This window comes from Diceros bicornis, chromosome 7 (genome assembly GCF_020826845.1).
Source record: "Diceros bicornis minor isolate mBicDic1 chromosome 7, mDicBic1.mat.cur, whole genome shotgun sequence".
Classification (NCBI taxonomy): Eukaryota; Metazoa; Chordata; class Mammalia; order Perissodactyla; family Rhinocerotidae; genus Diceros; species Diceros bicornis.
In genome coordinates, this window is record NC_080746.1 from 56,246,938 (window position 1) to 56,272,190 (window position 25,253).

The 25,253-nt window shown below is 36.9% G+C and overlaps 1 protein-coding gene across 1 annotated transcript in view; it reads right to left on the reverse strand.

Annotated features, from left to right (window-relative positions):
• Positions 1-25,253, reverse strand: part of RNF169 (ring finger protein 169) — an 81,961-nt gene that overhangs the window by 21,444 nt on the left and 35,264 nt on the right. Inside the window, exons 3-4 of the mRNA XM_058545601.1 lie at positions 12,658-12,804; positions 6,257-6,375 (exon numbers count right to left, since the gene is read on the reverse strand). Of these exons, the coding sequence (XP_058401584.1) occupies positions 6,257-6,375; positions 12,658-12,804 (266 nt within the window). The remainder of the gene's footprint in view (positions 1-6,256; positions 6,376-12,657; positions 12,805-25,253) is intronic.

Consider the following 25,253-nt stretch of genomic DNA (forward strand, 5'->3'; position numbering starts at 1 on the left):
ATGAAACCAACAGCCTCCTTAGGCCTAGTTGTAGCTGCCATGCACCCAGAAATGGGTAAGACTTTGTTACAATCATTCCCTTATATATTTATATGATATGTATTTATATTTTTATTTTATTTTTATTTATTTATTTTTGTGTGTGAGGAAGATCAGCCCTGAGCTAACATCTGTGCTAATCCTCCTCTTTTTTTTTTTTTTTGCTGAGGAAGACCGGCTCTGAGCTAACATCCATCACCAATCCTCCTCCTTTTTCTCCCCAAAGCCCCAGTAGATAGTTGTATGTCATAGTTGCATTGTATTTATATTTTTATGATCTGGGTTATCTGCCTTGTGTACACCAGTATTCCTTTTTTTTTAAGTGTACAATGTAACGCTTTTTAGTATATTCACAGAGTTATTTAACCATCACTATAATTTTAGAAGACTTCCATCACCTCATAAAGAAACTTCATACCCTTTAGCTATCACTCCTAAACCTCCCATTCCCCTCCAGCGCTAAGCAACAACTGATCTACTTTCTGTGTGTACATATTTACCTATTCTGGATATACACTAGTACTCATTTGCTAATGGACAGGAACACTGCTTCCACAGCTTATTTCAAAAGGTCTAGCATAATGCAGAAGGATTTGTGTTCCGGTTAACAGCAGGGTAACTGGACAGCTTCTTACCCAACTCTGTAGCAAACTTGTATCTTTTTAGAACAAGGCAGGCTATAAATTATTAAACAAAGGAAGTCAGCTTTCTGTTGCAAAGGTAGATCATTTCAAGACAAAGACCCAAGCGAAGGGCCTTTTGTCACAGGGTTCTGACAATGGTTTGATAGAAAGCGGATAGGTATGGAGTCAAGAGAGACCTGAGTTCCAATTCCATCTCTGTCACTCTCCTGCAGTGAGAAGTTCTTGGGTGAGTTACTTAACCTCTTTGAACTGCATTTTCCTTAGCTGTAAAATGGGAATAATATTACAGGTCTTGTAGGATTAATGTGAGAACTAAATGAAATGAGGGTAGGTAAAGTATTCATCATGGCAGGAAGCACTGGGAAAGGCTAGTTCCCCTGATGCTATCCCTCACCATCCCACCAGGCCCCTTTGAAAACTACCAGGATATTTCTGTTCTAATATGGCAGATATTACTGACACCTTAAAACCTGCCACTCTCCTTAAGTTCCACATCACTTCTTAAGCTGTCTTCCTTTTCCAACCATATTCCATTACTTTTGTGTGTGTGTGTGAGGAAGACTGACTCTGAGCTAACATCCATTGCCAATCCTCCTCTTTTTGCTGAGGAGGATTAGCTCTGAGCTAACATCTGTGCCCATCTTCCTCTATTTTGTATATGGGATGCCACCACAGCATGGCTTGATGAGCGCTGTGTGTAGGTCCGCAGCTGGGATCTAAACCTGTGAACCCTGGGACACTGAAGTGGAGCGCGCAAACTTAACCACTATGCCACGGGGCCAGCTCCCTCATATTCCATTTAACAAGATTTGACCTCTTAATAACCAGCTCATCCACTTGATTTGTTTCAGTTCCTTTATCCCTCTCCCAGCACACACACTCACACACACACAGCCTGCCCCAGACCATCATCAAGCCTTGTGGTTTCTTTTAACTCATTACTTCATCTTTCTCTCATAGTCTTCTCTCCCTCATGGTTACTGTTTGACTATTCCCCACACACAACTTGCTAAGTCTAATCTTTAGATTCTTATGGGAATTTCTAATTGCCCTCACCCCTTTCTTTTCATGCCCTGGCCTCATTTCCTCCTCCCTTTGAAACTCTGCTTTAAGCCACTTCTAGATACTTCCATTTTAGAGGTGAAAAGAATCTTAAGAAATCATTCAGTAAAACCCCCTGCCCGGCACGTAGGTTGGGCATAACAACAAACCTGCATTTTACATACACGAGATAGAAGGAGGTCAAATGATTTCACGAAAGCTCACACTGCCACTTCATCCCTAAAACCTCCCCTAAACTAGCCTGCCCACCTCTCTGGCTTTGCCTCCTCTCATAATAGAGCTAGTCCTCCCATATCATATCACTTTGGTGTCTGGTATCTGTTACCTGAAAGCACCTGTATTTTCATTTGTTCATTTTAAGGAAGAGGGACAAGTCTGCATATTTTAATTCACTCCAACACTGACTGGGCATGCATTTAATATTGCTGAGTCTGTCAGTCAGTGTCTGTCCGTATCTCTCCTTACACATACACCTTATAGTAAGCACAGCCATTTCAGGTCTCTTTTGATGCACCCCACTCCGAACCACAGACTCAGGCTTAAAATATTTGGACATTAGAAAACAAAACAATTTAGCTAATTTCTACTTAATTAAGGCTTAACTACTACTCAGTGAAACACAGATTTTTCTTTTATAGAATCTATAAAAAGTATCATCATAAGCTATTGCTAATGCATTAGAAGGCTAAAGGCAATTATCAATGTGGTCACCAGACCCCCTAAATCCCATATTAATCCTATGGAATCTAGTCTAAAAAACAGCCACCAGTCAATCTGTGCCTCCACAGCTCCTGAAGCCCTCCGTCCTAGAGACCCTATGCTATAAGTTTGACAATCAATTCTGACAAAGCCCCAGTATAACCTACCCATAGGCACAAGACCTATCTTATTCCAATAATCCACAAGTATTTATTGAGCCTCTACTATGTGCCAGACACTGTACTAAGTACTGCAAATATAATGGTGAACAAGATGCTGTCCCTGCTTGTAAAGGATTTTAAAATCTAGTGGGAAGAGGGACAGAGGCAGCACAAGGATCTATAAGAAGGTCATGGGGAACAATGGGGTATAGTGGAAAGAGCCAAGAAATCTCAGTTCTAATTCAGTTTCCTACTACTCTAGTAGCCTACGATTTGGCAAGCCATATTCTCTCTCTGGGCTTTAGTCTTCTCATCCATAAAACAAAATAATTAGATAAGATGATATTTAAGGTCCTTTGGTGGTCTAGTAGTTAAGATCTGGTGCTCTCATGGCCATGGACCAGATTCGTTTCCTGGTCAGGGAACTACACCACCTGTTTGTCAGTTGTCATACTGTGGCAGCTGCATGTTGCCGTGATGCTGAAAGCTGTGCCACCAATATTTCACGTATCAGCAGAGTCACCCATGATGGACAGGTTTCAGCAGAGATTCCAAATTAGACAGAGTAGGAAGAAGGACCTGGCCACCGATTTCCGAAAAAATTGGCCCTGAATACCCTAGGAATAGCAGAAAAGCACTGTCTGATATAGCAGCAGAAGAAAGGATGGCGCAGAAAGACTGGACAGGGTTCCCCTCTGCTGTACACAGGGTCACCAGGAGTCGGAATCAATTCAATGGCACTAACAACAAAAGGTCCTTCTCAGCTCTAAGAGTCCACGTTGTAAAAGAAGATAAAATAGTGGCAGCAATATTCACCGAAGGCTTATCATGCGCCAGAAATCTTGCTAGGCACCATTTACTTAAGATACGGAATGGCAGTACTGGCATTACTGCATAATTTTCTTTTTTTTTATTTTTTAAACTGGAAATATTTGATTATATTTATATGTGTGTGTATGTGTATTTATTTTTATGGTTATACCCTATTTCCAGGAAGACTTTAAAGTGACTTACAGTAAAAATAAAGACTGTGCCTTAACAGAGAATCAAGACCACATTAAGTAATAAATATGGGAAGAGTATACCAAAAAAAAATTTTTTTTTGTGAGGAAGATTAGCCCTGAGCTAACATCCATTGCCAATCCTCCTCTTTTTGCTGAGGAAGATTGGCCCTGGGCTAACATCCGTGCCCATCTTCCTCTACTTTATATGCGGGATGCCTGTCACAGCATGGCTTGATAAGTAGTGCATAGGTCCGCGCCCAGGATCCAAACTTGCAAACCCCACGATGCCAAAGCGGAGCACGCGAACTTAACCACTACTCCACCAGGCCGGCCCCTAATCCCCCTTTTTTTTGGTGTGGTAAAATATATATAACACAAAAGTTACTATTTTAACCATTTTAAGTTTACAGTCACATTGTTGTGCACCCATTGCCATGCTAATTCTTTTTTAATATATCCATGGGCTACATCTCATTGTTAGCACTAACAACTCCATATTGCTTTCCTAAATATCATTTGGAACTGAAACTTAATATTTTCTTATCTAAGAAAAAAAATATGTTGACTAAATAAGAGATGCAATTCACATATTACCGTAATAGATTTTCCAACCTAAGGTTTTGTTTCCATGACATCAGCAAACTATTTCCTAAAAAGATACCCCTACCAACCAAATCCAATTAATTGTTTTAATAACTTTATTAATAACTGAACTCAGCCAACAACCTTGGATATTTGGAAAAAATGAACGCTGAGATCCAGAAATGTGTAATACCAATTGTAAACATTTCTTAACAATAAAATGTTAAGTGAATAATTTCCTATAAATTAGTCCCACTGTGGCTCAATGATATAGGGTAAGGGCAAGGATGGACCAAGGAGCAGGAAAAGAAGACATATTACAGATATTCCAGAGCCACACATAATCAAAATCACACCCCTCTGTATAGACTTTACATTTTGCCCTTTAGAGAAGAATTTTCTAAGTTCCTTGCCAGACATTTCTAAGTAATGAAATATTAACCTGTAACTCCCTTTAAAAGAATGAATTACAAGAGTAGAGACTGAAACTGGTGAGAAGTTAATTCACCTGTTCAATATCCACTCCAACTAATTGGGACAACTTGGCCTTGGAATCATATTTGGATTTTAATAAAAAAATTTTTCCAAGTCATTTCAAATTATGAGATATTAATTAACTAATCACAGATTGCCTAAAGCAATATTTATTTGTTTCAGGGAGTATTATTGTAACTTGATTGGAATGAATGATATGATCTTTTTCTGTTTTCAGTAGATCCCTCTTATAATTGTTGAGATATGCCTGCTATAAATGGGGGGAAATCCATATACACAACAACGGCTGACAACCCTTAGTCAAGCAATCTTGAATTTTTTAACTTTAGAGGACATCTATAGTTCAAGCTCATATGCACAATGCAAGAGTTTCATCTTCATCATAAATGGAAAGTACAGTGGCTTACATCTTACTTATTGGGTCCTGATTCCATCAGTCAAGCCTAAGTGGCTACAATACAGTAGCCATTCAACAAGTGTCAAATGGGCCTTCCTGGAAGAAGGAGTTACCACTACCTAGAGAAGGGGAGGCATTAAAGGCAAGGGGAGGTTTAGTGAATTTTACTCTCAGAAATAACAGGAAAATCAGACTGCTCCAAAAGAGCATATACAAAAATGATTCAGATACAAAAACAACATCAGAAATCACAATAGTACATACTTTATAACATTCTTACTAGCTTTTTTTGGTCCTATTTATTAGTGACTAGCAACAAAAAACCTTAAGATAAAAAGGGTCCAGGTGTATGTTCATAGGGGCAGCAAGAATGAGAGATCTACTTCATAGTGCTGCTGGGAAGCAAGAGAGGAACCCTAGAAATAAAGATGAACAATGCTACCTTTTTGTTGTTTAAAAGACAACAAAATGGGGTAAAGATTGTGTCTTTTCATCTTTATATTAAAATAGAGAACATACAGAGAGGCTCACAAAATGTCTGTTGAATGAATTATGACTTCCTAGCTTCCTTCCTCCATTTCTTCTTTCCTTCCTTTCCTTCCTCCTATCTATCCATCCTTTCTTCTTTTTTGCTTCCATCTAGCCCTTCATTATTCCCCCATCATCCAACAACCATCCAATTCCTCCCTCCTTTCCTCCACAGTGCCTGCAAAGTCTAAAGGATCAAGAGATTCCTTGACAAGGGTCTTAAAAACTTTTCCGTTTGCCCTCTTGAAACCTATCAAGATATATTTTAGTTCTAGGCATTGAAAATAAAATCAACTCTGGCCTCACTTCCTACTAAGAGAAAAAAATCCACAGAGCGAATCCATGGATATTGTCAGCTGAAGAAGGCTTTGTTGCTTCCTCCCAGGATAGAAAGGTCACACTTCGCAGCACAGCAATTAGCACAGTCCTACCCAAAGGATACCAGAAATGGGTAAAATTTATTTTTCTTTAAAAATTCAGGTCAGCCCCTTGTCCCAATCCATATTTGAAAACCAGTTCCCATCTCTTTTCCCAACTCACACCTCCCCCAAAGTAGCTACAACAAACACTTTTGCTCCCCCAGTCCCTTCTGTCTCATACCTCAAAATGAAAGAACCCTGACTGAATTCAGTATCAGTCTCTTACCCTGCCAAGAAAGCTAAGGAGTAGGAGTTGTTCTTGGAAACAAATGCCGAGCGATGTGTCTGTGTCATCTTGCCTCGTGAAGGTTCTTCATTCTCTGAATCTGAGAGACGTGCAGGACACTGGCAGAAGACAAGGGAGACAACTGTCCATTTGGGGTTCCCATGGAATCTCCCATAGCTATCATTTCAAATCTCTCTATTATATGTCACTTCTCTCTGAGCTCCAATCTATGTTTCCAGCTGCCTCCTGGAGATCCCAATCTGGATATCTCAAATGTAGCTCAAACTTAATATATCTAAAATCAAACTCACTATTTGTCTTCTCTAAGCCCCACTACCAACCCAGCTAGAAGCCTCAATGTCATCTAGGAGACTCTCCTTTTCCTTTCTTTGAAGTCATAACAACATCGTATAGAGGTTGTGAGTACCCCAACACTTCCAGATATTTTATTTCATTTACTCTTGATATCAGCCCTATTAAGAAGAGATTATTACCTGTCTTTTGCAGATGGCAAACTGAGGCTCAGAGTACAGGAGTTAATTTGCCTAGGATTGTAGAATTAATAAGTAGCTAAATCCAGGTACTTAAAGCCAGAGCGTCTGTCTCCAAACTGCCTCCATGCTGTTTTCACTCTACTCCATTCTACTCTTAAAATGTCTCTCAGATCTAACTGTTCCCATATATATTCACTGCCAGTGCCTTTCCTTAGATTCTTATCATCTTCTGCCTGGACTATTGCAATAATCTACTTACTGGTCTCGCTCTCTCCAGCCTTCCTTCCCTCCAATCCCTTCCATGCTATCAAGCACACAGACAGAATCCTATCACTCCCCTGCCTAACTGTTAGTGACTTCAGGATAAAGTCTAAACACCTCGCATGATACAATAACCTTCACAAACTAGACCCAAACTTCTTTCACAATTTCTCTCCCACCAGTTCCCACCCAGGGAACTCCTTGAGCCCTAACACAAACAAACTACTTTCTATTCTCCACATGTACCATCATAGTCTTTCAAAACCTCTCTTCTTTTGGACATGCTATATTCCCTTTGCCTAAAATTCCCCTTCCACATTCTCTGCCTATAAAATACTCCTTGGCCTTTCAGAGAAATGTTAAATGTCACTTTCTCTGCAAGGACTTTCAAATACCCCTACAGTCAGCTTTTCCCATCTTGGTGATACTCATTCATTTACCTTCATTTTATTTTAGAGTCTCTTTTTGAGTCTTTCAATTTACATTTGAAGTTTCTTGTACACCTGCCTTTTGCATACAACATATAGTGAGGATTTGTCTCATGATTCAATATGAGAGTTCTTTTTAGGGGAAGCAACTAATCATACTGAACTGTAGCTTCTTATTTAGGAGTCTGTCCTCTGCTTTGAACAATAAACTCTACGAGAATAAGTGACCATCTTTTTTTTAAAACTCCCAAACCATTACATAGTAGGTAAACAAAAAATATCTAATCATCTAATGATTAACCAGTTATCAAAGTAAGAGTTAGAGACAGAGGCATACAAGGCATCTTTTGGCTCAGAGTACCCTGCATTCCTTAAGTGCTTTGTTATTCTCTAGGCTAATAGGCACATACATACAATAGGCTATGTTTCCTAACAGTTAGCCTTTGAGAAAGAGTTGAAGGATTACAATTGACAGAGATGCTTTTCAATTTTGTAGGGCATCACTCCTTAAAGAACCCTGTTGTACAAACTATTCAGCAGAGAAACTTTAATAGCACTAACCTACTATTAAATTTTATATGATATTCTCTTCTCAATTCTGAGAAAAAAGAAAAAGCTTTGACATCAATAGACTCAACAGCAGATAAATAATGACAATTTCTGTCTATTTAGGTCTTACAGCATAATCAATTCAGTACCAAATAAAAGAATGTCCAAATTCCAGCTCTATTACTTAGCTATCATTGTCACTGTGGGTTAGTTGCTTTATCTTTCTGAGCCTCAGTTTCCTCATTTATAAAATAAAGATTTCTCCATCTACCACATAGATTGTGATAAATCATTAAAAACACCTAGTACATTAGCTAACAAGTAGTAAGTACTCAACAAAAGATAGATTTTGTTTGTATCAATTTAAATCCTATTAATCTTTTAAGAAAAAACTTTAGTATTATAATAGACATACACTAGGTTCTTTTTAATTGTTGAAAAATAAATTTACATTATTATAAATAATTATATAGACAGAAGGTACTCCTCCATCCCTTTATATTTCTACTCCCACAAAATCTAGAATCATAAGATAAGAAAAGATTTACCTCTCATATTTCACTTTGGATAAAAATAAGCCTATAGCAGTATGGATTCCTAAAATGGTACAAAACATGCATAATGAAATCCCTGAAGTGATATTTTAAAAAATGCTCTGTCTAAAAAAATCAAAAGAATGATAATACCCAGAGTTGGCAAGGGTGTGAGGAATTAGTTTGGTACTTTCGTGTACTATTGGTGGGAGCAGAACTATATACAAACTTTCTGGAGTAATAAGTACTAAAAGTCTTAAACAGGATACTCTCTGACCTGGTCATTCCACTTCTGGTAGTTCATTCTAAGGAACTAATGAGACAAGTGGATTTCATCACAGTGGTGGCTTAAGATAGCAAAATATCAACAGGAGATTAATTAAATAAATTCTACAGTAAAGAATACTAAGAGACCACTGAATAATGATATGGGCTTCTTTATTTACATGGAAAGACATCCATGATTTATGGCTTATAAAAAAAAGGTTATAAAACAGTATGTACAGTTGGTTGCATTTTCTGAAAAGAGAAACAATATATAGTATGTATGTATATAAAAACTTAGAAAATAAGTCTGGAAGGATATTTACCAAAATGTTTATAGGGGTTGTCTCTAGGTTGTGGGACGACAAGCAGTTTTTCACTTTCTGCTTTATAATCTTTGGTATGACTATAACTGTTATACCAAATTGTTTTCCAACAATTCACATTATTATTGGTATTAACTGTACCATAACAAATCGTAATAAATTATACATTGTGCCCATTTTTTTTTTTTTTTTTTTTTTTTTTTTTTTTGTGAGGAGATCAGCCCTGTGCTAACATCCGCCAATCCTCCTCTTTTTTTGCTGAGGAAGACGGCCCTGGGCTAACATCTGTGCCCATCTTCCTCCACTTTATATGGGACGCCGCCACAGCATGGCTTGCCAAGCAGTGCGTCGGTGCGCGCCCGGGATCCGAACCAGCGAACCCCGGGCCACCGCAGCGGAGCGCGCGCACTTAACCGCTTGCGCCACCGGGCCGGCCCCCACATTGTGCCCATTTTATTTCCATTCTGCACAAATAACAACAGATGATAATCTCTGCTTCTAGAATAATCACTTTCCTTCCTCCATTTGAATTCAACTTGATAAACATGTACCAAACACTTGTGATGTGGAAGGTACTATGGGAGATTTTAAAATAGGTAAGACACATTTCCTACATTCAACAGACCTACAAATTTAGTAGAAAACACAAACACACAAATAACCACGAAAGGAAGAATGAAATAAATCCTATAAAAGTTACAAAGTAGAGAGAGGAATTTGGGAGGGGAGAGAGTAGATGATAAAAGTGGAGAAATAAGTAAAGAATCCCTCTAGGTTGTATGAAGGTGACAACTTTTGAACTGGACATGGAGAGATGAATAGCCTTTCAACAGGTAAGCTGGGTGGCATTTCAGTGAGAGGACAATGCAAGAGTAAAGACTCTAAGGAGGGAAAGCATAGGGTATATATTTGGGGGAAACAAACAGCTCTGTTCCCTAGAGTTTTGGGATGTAAACAAGGATGGAAAGATAAGCTAGACTAATACTAAGGACCTGAATGTTGGGGTGACGAGTTCTCATTTAATTCCACAGGAAATGGGGAGTCACTGAGGTTTTGGGGCAGGAGAGTGAAATGATCAGTCCAGCTCTAATCATAATCATAGTACTCTTTATATAAATATAATCCTTCATCTAGCTTTCCACTGAACCACTTGATCTTCAGTTCCAATTTGAATGTAGCCTTGGCTAAACTAAATGAAATTATTTGTTCAACATCAAAAACTCTTAAAAGATATTGAAAGCAGGGCCGGCCTGGTGGAATAGCAGTTAAGCGTGCGTGCTCCGCTGCGGTGGCCTGGGGTTCGCAGGTTCAGATCCCGGGCGCGCACCAATGCACCACTTGTCAAGCCATGCTGTGGCGGTGTCCCATATAAAGTAGAGGAAGATGGGCGTGGATGTTAGCCCAGGGCCAATCTTCCTCAGCAAAAAAAGGAGGATTGGCATCAGTTGTTAACTCAGGGCTAATATTCCTCACAAAAAAAATATATATATATATTTAAAGCAAAATTAGAGCCATTTAAAAGTCCTCAAAAATACAAAAGCAAACAGAAAAAAAGATAAAATCACAAAACCCTAAAACTTTAAGTGTTCACAGATGAGATTTTATTTAATGTGTTTTTGCATAGAAAATTTTGTGAAACTGGCTATTACCAATAAAAATGAGTCTGAGAATTAGTACTTCCTGATTTCTTTTAAAATTAAAATTAGGTTGGGGCTGGCCCAGTGGCACAAGCGGTTAAGTGCGTGCACTCCGCTGCGGCGGCCCGGGGTTCACCGGTTCGGATCCGGGTGCGCACCAACGCACCGCTTGTTAGGCCATGCTGTGGCGGCATCCCATATAAAGTAGAGGAAGATGGGCATGGATGTTAGCCCAGGGCCAGTCTGCCTCAGCAAAAGAGAGGAGGATTGGCATTGGATGTTATCTCAGGGCTGGTCTTTCTCACCGAAAAAAAAAAAAAAATTAGGTTGATGCAATTGATTTCTATTTCAAAGATGGTAGTGGCAAAAGAAAAAATAATTAAAGAAATTTCCCAATCTTGATATAAATTAAATCTAGAGATCATTTCCTAGAGGAAACCTGGATCCGGCAAGGCCAAAAACAGCAGGTTCTTTCTATCAAAGGACCACAGTGAAGGGTAAGCTGTCTTTGTTAAGACTGGTTTATCCTAAAAAGAAAGGTCCTTCTGGGTTGTTTTGCCAGAGAGCCCTAATGGACAGTCTGTTTGGGTGGAAGGTCAAAGTTGCAGTCTTTAGAGACCACAGACCACAGGTGGCACTATTAGTCAGAAGACATACTATACAGCACAGGACTATCATATATTTTATTCTTGCCTGTCTAGCTCAATTCTGTCCTCTCCAGTAGCTAGTCTTTTTCCTTTTGTAGTTCCCAATGAACAGAGCATTAAGAGTACACGAGTATTTCATGTTTGTTAAACTGAATCTTTTAGAAGGTTGAAACTGTAAAATGCAAGGAGTTATTTTTAATAATTGAATAATAACAATTATTATAACTGGAATCAAAAAGCCCCACATGCATGTTGACAGTCAGCAAATACTATCAATCCAAGAAAATTTAAATAATTTCAATTTTTGAAGTTCAGGAAAAATGCCTTTGCAAAGAATAAACCAAAAGCACAGAGAAATTAAGTAACCTAGCCAAAGATGTACAGTCTGTTACAATGCTGGGACCTGTTTAAGAGGCAGATTTCTGGCCTAGAGATTTTTTTTCTCTATTCTGCTATGTTGTCTGTCTTTATAGTAAAGCTTTGTTAATTCTAGCTAATTAGAAAGATAACCTGAAATACTAACAAGCCTGAATCACAAAATATTTTAAAAGATATGACTCTAAAGATATACTAAGTACATACAGCAAGCAACAGAAAGTGTCCAATCCAATATGACTTACTAAAGAAAAAAAATTCAATTGCAATTCTCCATTTGAGTGTAATCAGTGGACTCTCCAAAAGTGCTTTCTTTTATAAGTTAAACATACCACTTACAACCTGTACCAGTAATTTGCTTGGTAAATTGTAAGGAAAAAAATCCAGGCAAGATTCAGCCCAATTAGAAGTCTAATTAGGTTAAGTTTCAACTAAATATCTAATCTAATATTAAGGACCTACCTTATATCTAGCACTGGGCTGCTTAGGGCATTATGAAGAACAAAGGGTAGTAAAATACAAGCTTTAAGGAAATCTAGTTCAGGATATAAGACATACAAAACTCAAATGTCAAATAACACATAAGTCAAAATGACAATATATGTTTAAACCTTATCACAAGTGGTATACTATACTAGGTTTTTCCTCTCATTCACCTTTCTCCCCCACTGCTTCCTTAATCTTTCCATGTAAGTCTCATTGTCCCATTCATAAATTATTTTCTCCAGCTCTCATCTGGATGCTAAGTTCTTCACTACTCTTAAGCTGCACAGTCATTGACTGTTACTGGTCTCATAGTTCACCAACGTAGGTTTTTCAGATCCCTGTCACCTGGGCTTAATTGCTAATTTTGAGGCAGATGTCCATTAAAAAGGTGATCTACTTACACGCTCCAGATTTGTTTTCAGTACTAATGGCTCATCTCTTTTTTTCTGTTCATCCATTCTCCTTTTCCCAGTTTCTGTATCCTCTGGTAACAGCTTGTGGATTTGATCTTCAGAGGTTTTCTCCTCTTGCAACTTTTCTTCTCTCAGCTACAAATACATATCACACCAAGACAGTAGAGTTTTAGGCAACTATAGACTTAAAAGCATCTTATACTCAGTAGTCTATTAGAACAAACAGATCACATGGCAGTTTTGAGAATATTTTTCCCATTGGATATAAAGCCCTCTTAATTTTTAGATAAGTCTACTTTTACTTGACTCATGCCAAACATATACTTCATGGCTTAAGATTTAACTGCTCTGCATTCTTGAGCAGAATGAAACCATAAAAGCTAAGATAATACATATAATCAAAAAAGGTTTATTCACTCAGCCAAAAAAGGCTGAACCTAAAAACTTTCCTTATTCCCATAAATCGGATATAACTGCATTGGACCAGGAGAACAGCAGATATGTAGGCCATAGAGGACCAGAGAAGCTGGGCTAAGCAAGACAGGTCTTTAAGCTTAGTGGCAACAGAAAAAATGACTTACCACAGTTGCAATGTCCTACAATTTATGCTATTATCTTGTGGTCCAGAGGATCGGTCAAGATACATGGTCTACAAAAAAATTTAAGGCAGAGGCATGCATATGTCCCTCATTTGGGGGAGGTAGCATGGCCTTATGAAAATAAGATGGGCTTTGGAATAAAAAACCAGGGTTCAGAGGATCGGTCAAGATACATGGTCTACAAAAAAATTTAAGGCAGAGGCATGCATATGTCCCTCATTTGGGGGAGGTAGCATGGCCTTATGAAAATAAGATGGGCTTTGGAATAAAAAACCAGGGTTCTAGTGGTTCTGTCACTTATTTACCAGCTATATGATCTTGGGCAAATGAACCACCATATGCTCACCTACAAAATAGGGATAATGCTACTTTCTTTGCAGATAAATTGTGGTAAGAAGTAGATGAGATTAATAAAGTACTTAATATAGTGTCTTGCTGTGTACTTACAATACATCAAGAGTCCTCTTTCCTTATCTCCTTTTATTCTCTTTTCACTGGCCAGGGTTTTAATAAAATTTAAATGACATAGTGTATACCAAAGCAATTACAGGCTACTAATATTTTTAATCATACTTGCAAAAAAATAAAGCTAAAGAATAAATATTTTTCATTGGCTGTTGCCTCAGGGTTAAAAAACAAAAACAACAATAACAATAAACAACAATAACGATTTAGTCTTATCTTTCCAATTTCTATAGGTCTGATTCCCATAAGCCCGAACTAATCTTTAACACATGAAGTCTAATTCGAGAGGTTACGAATATGCAAACAACACCATACACAATGCCATGCCAGGAGGAGATTCAAATGAAATAATGTACTCCCAACTCTGCCCAAGTCAAACAAGAACAGAAGAGGAAGAAAAGCAAATCGACAGCCAGGGAGAAAGCAAACCTAAGTCTATGCTAACTGCCCACATGGAAGAGCAACGCCTTTTGATGACCTTAGACGAGAAATTCTTGTTCAGCTACTTGGCCACAGCCTATACAAAGGGCATTTCCCTTTCAGAGGACAGAGAGGCCAAGTGACACAAAAGAGAACAGGTTTTCGCATCATAATAATTGTTATCATTGAGTGAACTCGAGGTGTCAGGTGCTGAGCTAAGTCCTGGACACACATTATCTCACTTAGGAAAAGCAAGGTTTAAGAGTTAGGCAATGTGTTCAACTTCACAGAGCCATAGCCCTGGAGGTGGAATTCAAATCTAGGTTTATCTCAGTGGTTCCCAACCAAGTATGATTTTGTCTTCCAGGATACACTTGGCAAGGTCTGGAAGCACTTTTGGTTGCCACAACTGAGGGAGTGGGGTGTATGTGCTACTGGCATCTAATGGGTGGAGGCCAAGGATTGCTTCTAAACCTCCTAAATGCAGAGGAGAGCCCCCAACAATGTGTATATACACAGATGCTGCTATTTAAAAAAAACCTTCCTTTTTTATATATTTTAAGTGTTATTTTGTGTAGTGCTTAATGGTGTTTGCATACTATGTCCTCTGGCTTTTCTAGGTTTTAGAATGCATCCTTCTGCCTCCTAATAATGTTTATTGCTGCTCTCAAAGTTTTTGACAATGGATTTGTGTTGCTGGCAAAACAACCTTTTCATTGTAATGTTGAGTCTCTGCTAACACAGCATCATCTTAAAGCTAAAAATTTACAAAATTGAAAAACCCATATATCCACTTAAATCTTCACATGAATCATGTTGGTGTTTCCTCTATACTGCGTTCTGTAGAAGTTATTTTTTTATGCCTTTTGGTGGTTATTTATAAAGACTTGAGAACTTGGTGTCTAGAAAAGTTTTTATACTCAGGGAAAATGCCTCAGGGAGTGTCCGAAAGTAGCATATAAACGAATAAGAAATATCAATAGCTGCTGTTTATTGAACTCTTCTATGTTCCAGGCATTAAGTTTATAGAGCTAACCTCATTTAATTCTTAAGGGCTCTGTTTTGTATCTATCATTATCATTTTATAGACACAAAAATTAACACTCAGTGGTTATTTCCCAAAGTCACACTGATTGAATATTGAAGAGCTTGAATTTTAAAGCAGACCATTGGCTTCAGATACCAGGGTTTCTCAACCTCACCACTACTGACATTTTGGGCTAGATGATTCTTTTTTAGGGGGTGCTGAGCAGAGCCTGAGAAGAAAGCTTCTGTGTGAATACTTTATTGGGGAGCAGGAGTTAAGGATGGAGTAGCATAACAAGGCAAGACAGAGAGCCAATAAATGTGGTGAAACAGTTGGCCCAATAGTTGGCTACAGAGGAAAATATGAGAAACTGTATGAAATGCATCTCAAGACTGTCAGTCTGAAGTGAGAAAAAGGGAATATTATAGACTTCCACATCCCACTGGACCAAAGTTTGCTCCAAGGGGTGTTAAATACCCCTCAGGCTAGCTTGTGCAACTTGAGTCAATTCCTATAGTAGGCACTACAGTAGCGACAACAAAGAAGCCCTAGAGCTAAATTAGGCAAGAGGCAAGCAGTAGGAGCCTAAACAAGGAGATTTCAGGTTGTATCAAAGTGAAGCTGCCCACTACTATAAGTGGAATGATTTTTACTGCTTCCATTTTCAGATGCTAATTACTAGAAAACACTATTGCCTTCTGTACATTAATCTCATACTCAGTCACACTACCAAGCATACCATGCAGTTTTTTCCTGAAAATATCTTTACTTTGCCCTAATTTTTAAAAATAAACTTTTAAAAATGAAAGCATTATACACAGAAAAGAGTACAAATCATAAATGTAAAGCATGATAAATTATACAAAATAAGCATATCCATGTAACCACCACCCAAATCAAGAAACTGTATAGGACAGTATCTCTTGTGCCTACTCTTTACCCAAAAGTAACCATGATCCCAGCTTCCAACACAAAAATATCATTTTACCTATTTCTGAATTATATATAAGTGGAATCTCATATGTGTATTGAGTCTGTCTTCTTTCAGTCAATATTCTTTGTGTGAGATTCATCCATGTAGATGCATATAGTAGCTAGTCCCTTCTAATTGTTTTATAGTATTCCATAGTTTGACTATAAAACAATTTAACCATTCTATTGTTAAAGGATATTTGAGTAGTTACTAATTTTTGGCTATTACAAATCAGCTGCTATGAACATTCTTGAATATGTATCCTGACACACATACTGTTCTGTGGGGTATATTCTAGAAGAGAAACTGTTTAGTCATAAAGTATGGGTATGCTGCCATAGTTTTCCAAATTGGTTGTACAAATTATACTCCCACCCCTCAATGTAGCAGAATGATACAGCCTTGCTCTCAGCCTTAACACTCAGTACTATTAGTCCATTTTAGCCATTCCAGTGAGTATATATCAGTACTGCATTATGACTTCAATTTGCATTTCTCTGATGACTAAAGACATAGAGCAGCTTTTCATATATTTACTATTTGGAAATCCTCTTTTATGAATTGCCTTTTATGAAGTTGCCCAAAAAAGGGCAACAAGAGAAATTGTTGTCCTTTTTTCTTTTAGATATTTGGGTTTTTTCTCTAGCAATCTGTAGGAGTTATTTATATTTTTTGAATATGAGGCAGTTTGCAGGAAAAAAATGTTTCATACATATACATACAAGATATTTAAGTAAATATATGTGTGTATGTATGTGTATGCATATACTTGTTCCTCTCACACAGTAGCTAGCCTTTTTCACTCTCTTAGTGGAGTCTTTCGAAGACAAGAAGTTCCAGGTTTTAATGCAGTTTAATTTAGTGTTAGTGCTTTTTATATCTTGTTTAAGAAATTCTCCCATGTTATCTTTAAGGAACTTATTTTTTGACCTTTCACATTTAGATCTATAATCCTCTTAGAACTGATTTTTTAAAAATCAACTATGTTAAGCTATGATCTACATATGATAAAATGAACACATATGCAATGTATAACTCAATGAATTTTGACAAATGTTTATATCCATGTAACCATCTCCCTAATCAAGAGAAAGAACATTTTTACCACCCAAGAAAGTCCCTTCAAGCCCACTAGCAATCAATATCCCACCCTAACCAGCCCTAGGCAACCCCTAATCTGATAACTATGACTACTGATTAGTTTCACCTATTATACAATCACACAGCATATATTCCTTTGTATCAGGCTTCATTCACTCAGTGTATTTTTGAGATCCATCCATGTTACTCAGTTTATTTTTAAGACATTCCTTTTATGGATGAGTTCTATTCCATTGTGTGAATATATCACAATTTGTTTATCCATTCAAGTGCAGGACATTTGAGTCGTATTTAATTTTGGGCTATTATGAATAAAGCTGCTATGAACATTCATGTCTTTTTGTGGACAGATGTTTTGACTTAGTTTGGCTAAATAGCTACAAGTGGAATTGCTGGGTCACATAGTAAGTATATGTTCAAATTTATAAAGCAACTGCCAAAATGTTTTCCGTGGTGATTATACCATTTTATACTCCCACTAGCAATGCATGAGAGTTCCAGCTGATTCACATCCTCACATTCATTCTCACTCTTGGAATTGTTAGCCTTTTAATTTTAGCCATTCTAGAGGATGTAAGGTGATATCCCATTGTGGTTTTAATAAGTATTTCCCTGCTGGCTAATTATGCTGGGCATCTTTTCATGTGCTTAGTAGCATATCTCCTTTGTAAAGTGTCTGTTCAACCATTTTACCTTATTTTTTTTTAACCTTATCACTAAATTCTGGATACAAGTCCATTGTTAGATACACATTTTGACAATATTTTCTGCCAGTCTTTGCTTTGCGTTTTTATTTCCTTAATGAGTGGAAGTTTTTAACTTTGATACAATCCAATATATCAATTTTGTCTTCTATGATTAGGATTTTTTGTGTTCCTATGTAGAGAATCTTTGCCAACTCCAAGGTCAACAATGTTTTCTTCTGCATAGTTTTAGCTTTTCCGTTTAGTCTATGATCCATTTTGAATTAATTTTCATATATTGTATAAAGCAGAGATGAAGACTCACTTTTACTTATTCGTAGACTATTCAGTTTGTTTCAGCACCATTGTTGAAAAGACTACTCTTTTTTTTTGTCATTTTTTTATTGATGTCATAATAGTTTATAACATTGTGAGATTCCAGTTGCACATTATTATTTGTCAGTCACCACATAAATGTGCCCCTTCACCCACTGTGCCCACCCCCCAACTCCCTTCCCCCTGGTAACCACCAAACGGTTCTCTCTGTCTGTGTGTTAGTTTATATTCTACATATGAGTGAAGTCATACAGTGTTTGGAAAAGACTATTCTTTTGCCATGAATTACTTCTGTGCCTTTGTGAACATTACTTGACTATATATGAGTGGGTCTATTCCAGGATTATATTCTATTCCCTTGATCTATACATCTTTTCCTTATGCCAATACCATTCTGTCTTGATGACTAGTATTTTAGTAAGTTTTGAAATCTGGTAGTTAAGTCCTCTAATAACAGTTATTATTTGCAGACAACATAATCCTCCATGTAGAAAATCCACTAGAAGCTACAAAAAAGCTACCAGCACTACTAAATGAGTTTAGCAAGGCTGTAGGATAGAATATAAATATAAAAATCAACTGTATTTTTATATACTCACATTAACAATTACAAATTAAAAATTTAAAAATATCACTTATAGTTACATCAAAAAATGTGAAATACTTAAGATAAATCTGACAAAAGAGTGGAAACTGAAAAACCACAAGACATTGTTGAGAGATATTAAAGACCTAAAAAAATAGAAGGATATACTATGTTGATGGGTCTGAAGACTCAATATTATTGAGATGTCAATTTTCCCCAAATTGATCTATAGATTCAATGCAATCCCAATCAAAATCCAAAAAGGCTTTTCTGTAGAAATTGGCAAGCCGATGCTAAAATTCACATGGATATACAGAGAACCAAGAATAGCCAAAATAACTTTGAAAAAGAAGAACAAAGTTGGAGGATTAAGACTACCAGATTTCAAGACTTATTATGAGGCTACAGTAAGAAAAACAGCATGGTATCAGACTAAAAATAAGCAAATAGATCAATGGTACAAATAGAATTTAGAGCCCCAAAAATATGGATAACTGATTTTTGACAAACGTGCAAAGACAATCCAATGGAGAAAGAATAGTCTTTTCAACAGATGGTGCTGGAACAATTGGGACATCCGTATGTATAAAAAGGAACTTGGATCTACACCCCACACCATATATAAAAATTAACTCAAAATGAATCATAGACCTAAGTGTAAAGCCTAAAAGTATAAAACTTCCAGAAGAAAACATAGAAGAAAATCTTTGTGACCTTGGGCTGGGCAAAGGATTCTTAGATGTAACACCAAAAGCACAAGCCACAGAGAAAAAAAAGTATAAACTGTATTTTTTGAAAGTTAAAAACTTCTGATCTTCAAAAAACTCTATGAGAATGAAACACATATTGGGAGAAAAATATTTGCAAAGCATATACCTGATAAAAGACTTGTATTCAGAATATATAAAGATCTCTCAACATTCAACAGCAAGAAAATACACGACCTGCTTAAAAAAAAAAAGGTAAAAGATATGAAAAGACATTTAAACCCAAGAAAACATATGGAAAGCAAATAAACACATGAAAAGATGCTCAACATCAGTCATTAGGGAAATGCAAATTAAAACCACGATGAGATACCACTACACAGCGATGAGAACTGCTAAAATTAAAAACACTGACCACACCAAATGTTGGTGAAGATTGAGAGAAACCAAAACTTTCATACACTACTGGTAGGAATTAAAATGGTAAAACCACTTTGGAAAAGTTTGGCAGTTTCTTAAAACATGAAACATATACCTACCATATGATCCAGCCATTTCACGCCTAAATATTTACCTAAGAGAAAAAGAAATATATGTCTATACAAAGACGTGTACATGAATGTTCATAGCAGCTTTATTTGTAATAACCAAGAACTGAAAACAACCCAAATATCTATCAGCAGGCAAACAAACAAATTGACATATCCATACAATGAAACACTACTCAGCAATAAAAAAGAATGAACTATTGATACATGCAACAAAGTAAATGAATCTGAAAATAATTATGCTGAGTGAAAAAGCCAAACAGAAAGGCATAAGCAATAAGAGAAAAAACACATAAATTGGACTTCATCAAAATTAAACTTTTGTGTGAAAGACATTATCAAAAAAGTGAAAAGATAACCTACAGAATGGGAGAAAATATTTGCAAATCATATATCTGATAAGGATTTAATATTCAGAATACATAAAGAGTTTTTTTTACATAAAGAATTCTTACAACTCAACAACAAAAAGACAACCCAATTCAAAATTGAACAAAGGACTTGAATAAACATTTCTCCAAAGAACAGATGCAAATGGTCAATAAGCACATGAAAGAGATGCTCAATGTCATCATTCATTAGGGAAATGCAAATCAAAACCATAATGAGATACCCATTAGGATGGCTATAATAAAATTAAAAAAAAAAAATAACCGGTGTCAGCAAAAATGTGGAGAAATTGGAGTCCTCATACGTTGCTGGTAGGAATGTAAAATGGTGCAGCTCCTGAGGAAAACGGTCTGATGATTTCTCAAAAAATTAAACATACAATTATCGTATGACCCAGCAATTCCACTCCTAGGTATACACCCAAAAGAACTGAAAACAGCAACTTAAACAGATACTTGTATGCCAATGTTCATTACTATTCACAATAGCCAAAAAGTGGGAACGACCCAAGTGTCCATCAAGGGATGAATGGATAAACAAAATGTGATATATAGATACAATGGAATATTATTCAGCCATAAAAAGGAATGAAGTACTAAAACAAACTACAGCATGGCTGAACCTTGAAAACATCATGCTAAGTCAAATAATCCAGACACAAAAGGACAAATATTGTATGATTCCACATATATATCTAGAATAGGCAAATTTGTAGAAAAAGAAAGTAGGTAAGAGGTTAGCAGGGGCTAGGGGGATGGTGGAATGGGGAGATATTAATTAACGGGTACAGTTTCTGTTTGGAGTGATAAAAAAAATTTGGAAAAAGATAGTGATGGTTGCACAACATTGTAAATGTACTTAAGGTTACTGAATTGTACACTTAAAAATCATTAAAATGGCAAATTTTATGATACATATAGTTTATAGCACCTAAAAATATTTTAAGTGTCACATAGCCTATTCTAAAAGTATCATGAAGTTCAGCTAGCTTTCTGTCCTTTTAGATACTACAATAAACATCTTGCATGACAGGTTCACTCAAGGCAGTATTTCAGTAGCAGGACTAATATTCTGGTCAGAATCAGGTAGTTGATTTTTCCACTACCAGCTAAACACAGAGCCAAACAGAATTCCTAACCATAGGGCGATGTTCCAGAGAAGGAACGAGCTACTGAGCTCACTAGATTCTTAAATCACATTCATGCAAGAGCAGAGATTCCTATAGAATATTTGTGGCTAATCCACATGTCTTGAATATTACTCATTTCACCATGAAAATTTATTTATCTTCATAATTGTAGAATCTGTGTGATGCATATAAAGGAGTTCATTTTATTGTTCTCTCCACTTTCACATTTGTTTGACTATTATAAAAATTAAAAACTTAGAAATCACTTATAGCATCCATTATGCTAGTTAACCAACCTCACAGGTGGGTGATTACAGAAATAACTGAATGGCTTATACGAGCCTATGCAGTGAAGGTTCTGATTATAGTCTTTCAAATGCTAAGTACCTACTCCAGAGTATGTATTCTCTATTAGTACTTCGGATGTTAACTAGTCATCCTTAGAGTATAGAATAAAACACATATACACACAACACTATTGCAAATGAAGTAACACCCAGAACACACTTCTATCATGGATTTTTAACATAACTTACTCGTGTCCAATTACTTGTTTTCAAATCTCTCTCCCCCCAGATACTATGAGCTTCTTTCTTTCCATTAGGGGCCATGTCCCATTCATCCTTGATTTCCCCTCTCCTAATTGAGTTCTAGATACAAGGGCTGTGTTCAATAAGTTCAGTTCCACAAATATTTATAAGAGTGCTGGAGTATATGTGTCAGGCACTATTTTCAGTGCTGACGACATAGCCCTGACCAAAAATGACACAGTTGTTCACATGGGGCTTACATTCTAGTAGAATGTTGTTGAAGTGAATGATAAGGTTGGACTACACGATTTTCAAAAGGTCCTTCTAACAAATATTCTCTGTGACACAAACTATGCCTATTGTGGTGACTGTACCAGTCTCCATGCTTTGGGGAGCTTCTCTCAGTTCCATGACAAAAGATAACCAACCTGACAGTGCCATGAACACAGGGGCTGGTGGGAGGAGTGCTGGCCAACAGCACTTTAAAGACTAGAAGCTCATAAATCCACAATTTTCTCATTTTCTTATCTGAATTGGTAAAATGGTCTACCACCCAATGACAGCAGACTACAGAAATAATTCGTGGGAGCTGTAGGACCATATGGTGTTTCATTAATCTTGCCCATACACACATGTAAAAACAGATTTTTCTTATAAAATAAGATGATGACAAATGAAAACATTCAGTAAATTATATGAGTTACACACCTCTGGGCCAAAGGTTGGGACCTGGGACCCAAGACCCTTAGGGGTTCACAAAGGTAGTAATGGGAATCAAGTTAATTTTCAATATATTTTTAATAATCTAACAAATCAAACACTTATAGTCCATAAGGATGTACCCACTGAATATCACCATCTCAATAAATGGGTTGAATACATTTTTGTTGCTAAGGTTTATTTTTTAATAGAAGACATTAAAAAATATTTTAAATTCTTATGGGGGTTATGAAAGAGTATAACACTAGCTGATAAAGTTAGGGACCACTGCTTTGGAATCCTTGCTTCAGAACGTGATGAACTTGTTAGATAATCAAATTAGCATCAGAACATTTCAGTTTACTTTGGTATCTAGAGCAATCAATGCTTGATATCTTCTATCTGGTTCCTAGACTCTCATTTGATACCAACAGTTACCACTTGTATAGGGTCCAATTGGTGACTATTGCTGATGCTGGCCACAAGAAGAAATGCATTTTGGGTAAACTAGGACTACTCACAAAGTTTCCATTTCACAGCACCCTGAAATCATAGCACATGATCTCTTGTATACAAGGCTAAAGCCATGACTTCTACTTGAGCACTTGTATAAACAGCACCAAAGCAATTAATTTTCTCTTATGATTCTTACCTAATTTCAAAGAAATAACATTGATACTACGCTCTCTTCACTTCAAATTCTCAAACACCTTTCAATTTAAATGTTATGTTTAGAATTAAGTATATCTAAATATTTATGCCAAGGTAACCTTTTACAAATTTTCTTCTTTATGTAATAAGGTATCTAAAATTACTTCAACATAAGTTTTAAATTATTACATGCATTATGCAAAAATGCATATAAAATTAATTGTAGGCATTCAAGTTTACACCTAAATTGAACCAGCAGATACTATATAAGTCATATAGGCTGAATGAAGGGGAGGGCTTCACTTCACTTATGATAAATAGAAAGTTAGAGCTCTAAGTCATTGATTATGGAAAGGTAAAGACAGCCCTTCGCCGTCCAGAGTTGAAAAAAAGTGGGAATTCATTTGTGGCTCATATCACTAACTTTCCAGCTTCCAACCATGACTTTTTGATAGTTAGCCATTTCTTACTCAAGTGGGCAAACAAAGGGCAGCAATGGAGGGGGGTTACTTTGTGCTAGAATTTTTTAGAATTCCAAGTTTTAAAGAATAATAATTCTTATATATGGATTACTATGTGCCAGGCATTATTTCACAATAACCCTATAAGCTAGGTACTATGGTGTCCATTTTACAGACCAGGAAACTAAGACATGGAGAGATTAAGTAACGTGCCCAAATGCACATGCAGAGCCAGGATGTGAACTCAGACAGTTGGCTCTTAATCACTATAATATACTGTCTTTCAGCTTAGGGTAAAATGTCCACATCATCTGCACAGTGATTTGTTGAACACCTGCATTTTTTGTGTGTGTGTGTGAGGAAGATTAGTCCTGAGCTAACAGCCGTTGCCAAACCTCCTCTTTTTTTGCTGAGGAAGATTGGCCCTGGGCTAACATCTGTGCCCATCTTCCTCTACTTTACAAGGGACGCCACCACAGAATGGCTTGACAAGCGGTGCGCTGGTCCGCGCCCAGGATCCGAACCTGCCAACCCTGGACTGCTGAAGTGGGGCACACGAACTTAACCGCTACACCACCGGGCTGGCCCCTAGCACCTGCATTTCAAAAAAAACTTTGAGATAAACAAAACAGTTGACACTCAGATGTAAGCAGCAAATGAGACTTTAGAATTTTGTAAAAAGTCTTAAGTTTAAATTTATGATAAACATTTAAATATGGTTATTAGGGGGCAGGATTACTGGTAATTTTCCCTTTCTTCGTCGTCTTTTTCTTCTTCTTTTTTTTTTTTGGTGAGGAAGATTGGCCCCAAGCTAACATTTCTTATCTTCCTCCTTTCGCTTGAGGAAGATGGTCCCTGAGCTAACATCTGTGCCAATCTTCCTCTATGTTATATATGGGACGCTGCCATAGGATGGCTTCATGAGCAGTGTGTAGGTCCACGCCCAGAATCCAAACCCACGAACCCCAGGCCGCCGAAGCGGAGTGCGCAAACTTAACCATTATGCCACCAGGCCGGCCCCTCCCTTTCTTCTTTAAATCTTTTTATAACCTGAACTTTTTTCCTTTTTACAATTCACAGAATTATAAATTCTGCTTACTTTTATAAGCAGGAAAAAATAAACCTATTTTAATTTACTGAAACTCTCACAAATCATGATATTTTAACAAAATATTTTGTACTAGAGCCAGAAGAGCTGCAACTGCTTCTAGAAAATTCCCTAGTTTGGCTTTCAAGTAGCATAGAAATGATCTTAAACTATTCTCTAAACCATAAAAAC